The 3,889-nt window shown below is 33.6% G+C and overlaps 1 protein-coding gene across 4 annotated transcripts in view; it reads right to left on the bottom strand.

Annotated features, from left to right (window-relative positions):
- Clgn (calmegin) overlaps positions 1-3,889 on the bottom strand; it is a 46,991-nt gene that overhangs the window by 33,781 nt on the left and 9,321 nt on the right. For all 4 annotated transcript variants that reach the window (XM_013515328.1, XM_005386675.2, XM_005386674.2 and 1 more), the window contains exon 5: positions 2,632-2,773. In XM_013515328.1, coding sequence (XP_013370782.1) covers positions 2,632-2,773 — 142 coding nt within the window. The remainder of the gene's footprint in view (positions 1-2,631; positions 2,774-3,889) is intronic.

Below are 3,889 nucleotides of genomic sequence, written 5' to 3'. Positions count from 1 at the left end.
TTAAAATAAAAAAAAATAAAAATAAAAAGCTTTATTGCGAGATAAAAAAAAAACAAAAAAACAAACATACCATAAGCCAGTGGAGGTGAATTCATGGCACACGTGCTGCAGCAGGATGTGTGTTATCACTGACAGCTTTAAAAGGTTCGCCATCACTGCTATAAGCTACAGTAGCCCAAAAAGCAAAGTACTGACATGAAAACTGACACATAGATCAGTGGAATAGAAAAGACAGCCTAGAAATAAATCCACACACCTTTCTCCAATTGGTTTTCAACAAAGGCAACAAAAATGCATACTAGCGAAAGGACAATCTCTTCAATAAATGGTATAAGAAAAATGGATATTCATAGGCAGAAGAATGAAACTAGACCCCTATCTCTCACCATATTAATTCAAGATTAACTCAAAATGTATCAAAGAGAAACATGTAAGACATGAAACTGAAACTACTACAATAAAACACAGGGAAAAACTATGAGACATGGAAGCCATGACTTTTTTAGTAAGACCCCAGAAGCACAGCACTAAAGCACAAATAGGCACGTAGGGTTCCATTAAAGACACTTCCGCACAGCAAAGGGAACAACAAAGTGAAGTGACAACCTGAGAATCAACCGCGGTGTGCAGCATTAGATATGTGGATAAAGGAAATGTGGTATATATACATAACGAAATATTGTTCAGCCAAGACAAGAATGAAACTCTGTCACTGTGGCAACATGGACGGAACAGGAGCCTTAATTATATCAAGTAAAAAAGCCCGGCACAAAAAGACAAACACTGTGTGTTCGTATATTTGAAAGGCGCAGTGTTGATGTCATAGAACAGTGGAGGCTAGGAAGGGTGCAGAGGGTCGGAGGGATGCTGGGTAACAGGTTCCGAGTGCAGAGGAGTCAGTTCCAGTGTCCTGCAGCTCAAGAGGGCGACCTCAGTTTACAACAACTTACTACGCATTTTATAAAGAGCTAGAAGAGAGGGGTTCGAGGGTTCCCAACACAAAAAAATGATGTTTAAGAAGACAGAAATGCTAATTACCAAGAGCTGATCATCACATTTATATATATATACTAAATTATCACTGTACCCTACAAATACATGTAAGTATAAAAATTTAAGTTGAACGTTTAAAAAGGTGCTGAAATGAAAAGATTACAAAATTGTTGCCATATAAAAAAGACTGAAAAAAGTTTCAAATTTCAGAGCATTCTAGGTTTCATATTAGGAAAGCTTAACCTTACATATTAACATGCATACAGTTGGGAAAAGCACTTTGGAGTCCAGCTATATAATAAATCTACATTCTCTGTAGCACTTTTCATTTTACTTAGCCCGTTTGAGTTTATCACTATTAGGACAAGACACTCCCCTTTTTTTGAATTTTTTTAAACATATGAAAAATTGATATTTAATTCTTGGGGCTTTTATTTTTCATGATAATCATTTCTTAACTGTTAAGGCAAATTTTTATACTTATATTTTAATCTTTGTGTGTGATTTTACAAGATTCCATTTCATTATTTGCCTACTAGTGACTCATACTAAAAATACTACATTTGATTTATTTTATCCTGGAAAAATTTAATTGTATTTAACTGCAAATTCTCAAGGAAATTTTTGAAAAGCCAACTCCTGAATAATGATAAATAATAACAAGGAAGTACCTGTAACAAAATTTTTAATTTGTTCAAATAATAAACATATATTCTTTGATGTAGTCACTAAAATTACTTAATATAGAGTAAGCCAAAGTACCACAACTGAAATATTAAGCCAATTATATCAAATGCCACATTTTCAAAAACTTCTAAAGTGCAAGATAGTGTTTTAGTTATGCAAGTAAGAACATATTTAACATACTAAAGAACTGAAGGTGTACTGGAGGGACAGAATGGTATTTATACGTGCCTAAATTAACTTAGGATAGTCACAATTTCTGATATAAAGCAGACAATAATATTTATACAGTTTCTTCTTTTTGCAATTTGAATGTTATGGGTCTTCTAATTACACCTGCATACATTTATTTGGCTTCATAGCAGTATAGCTGAAATCAGCTTGAGCAATTTATACCTAATTTTTTAATAGTACACATGGAAGCAACGTCACTATCTCATCAGTGTGGGCAGAAGAGAAGAATATTTAAACAAGATGAGACTTTTAAAACAGCACACACTGATCTACATTACATATTTCCGTTTTAAAATAAAATTTCTGCCTTTAAATGTGTGTGTGTGTGTGTGTATACACAAAGTGCTAGATATCAAACCTAGAGACTTGTGCGCACTAGGAAAGTGTTCTATCACTGAGCTCCATCCGAATCCTTTGCCTTTCCACCTTACCACAGGTTTAACAGCAACATTTGGGGTTCCACTCAGAATATACCGATAGTAATATCTCAATAGCAAGTAACTTTAAGAAAAGAGTTAAAAATGGTGCTCTAACTGTGCACTATATAATTTATGGTGACAGAATTATATGTTTTAGATGTATTATAAAACTTTACTATTAGCCTGTTTTCCATTGAAAAATCTATGTGTATATATATTTGTACATAAAAATTCAAGCTATATTTAAATGCCAAAATATACCAAAATAATACAGAAAAAGTACCTAAAAACATACACTTACTGAACTACCAAAGGTTTATCAGCAAATTTGAAGGGTTTTGCTAATACAGCCGCTATTGCATGATGCTTTGCTCTAGATTTCATTACCAATCCTCTGTCACCAGGTACCTGGTTTTCTTTCAGCTCTTCTATTTCCCACCGTCCTAGGAAATAAAGCCAAATGCATTAAACTGGAACAGAAAACACTGCCTTAAGTATTATTTATCAGTAGTTATAAACAGTAATCTTTTCTATGAAGATTTGAGAAAAAATTACAAATTTGGAAGTAATAGCTGCAAGATTATGTATAGTCTTTTTTCTTTCCTTTTTCCCCTATCCAAAAATGGTTTTAATAACAAACACTATAGTATCTGATTAAGGTACTTTTTTAATTTTAGAGAAAAAAATAAAAACGATATAGAATTTCAAAACGAGATGATAGAAAATTAACAACGGTTATTATATTGCATATTGTTATTAGACACAGGCATGCAAAATTGATCAAACAATAAATATAAGCACTAACTGTTTCTTTTTATGTAAGGTACTTCTAAAGGTGGATTAGTTTGGTTTTCTCTCCAAACTTTTGAAAGAGTTATAAAATGCGATTTACTCTTTATTCCTTTAAGAATTATAAGCCAACTTTTATTAGAGTAATATATAACTGAGTAAACAAACCAGCAAAAACCTATCAATAATGAATTTTTAAAATGAGATGTCTAAAACGACATATGGATCCTGGGAGACAGCTCAGCGGCACAGTGCCTGCCTGGCAAGCGCAGGGTCCTGGGTTTGATTCCCGGTACCAAAAAAAACCAACCTGCATATGAAAGTTTGTCCTTAACAAGTTTGCATCTGTTAAATTTACTGTACTTTGCAATGCATAATACCCATTAGCTGATTCTCTTGTAACATTACAGTATTTTGAAAACTATGTATTAAACCCTTCCCAAGCTGTGCCACGCAGCTCTCACAACTTGGCTAGGAAAGCCCTAGATGAGGACTAAACTATGAGGCAGCAGAGTGAGAGGCCCCATCTGCGTCAGAATTTTCCATGTTTAAGATCACAATAACGGTCCTGCTGTCGGTCATGGGGTCCAGAGAATGCACAGCCAAGTGAGTGACTTGCAACTCAGGTGTGGCATGTTGGACTTTATTCCTTTATTCTTTTAAGAATCATAAGCCAGCTTATATTAATTTGTATAAAACTTAGTTTTGAAAATTATAACTATTGTCTCTAATTGAGTAGACTATAACTGAGTAAACAAGTCAGAAAAAAA

This window comes from Chinchilla lanigera, unplaced genomic scaffold (assembly GCF_000276665.1).
Source record: "Chinchilla lanigera isolate Chin_1 unplaced genomic scaffold, ChiLan1.0 scaffold00027, whole genome shotgun sequence".
Lineage (NCBI taxonomy): Eukaryota > Metazoa > Chordata > Mammalia > Rodentia > Chinchillidae > Chinchilla > Chinchilla lanigera.
This window is presented reverse-complemented; position numbering and strand designations above follow the sequence as displayed.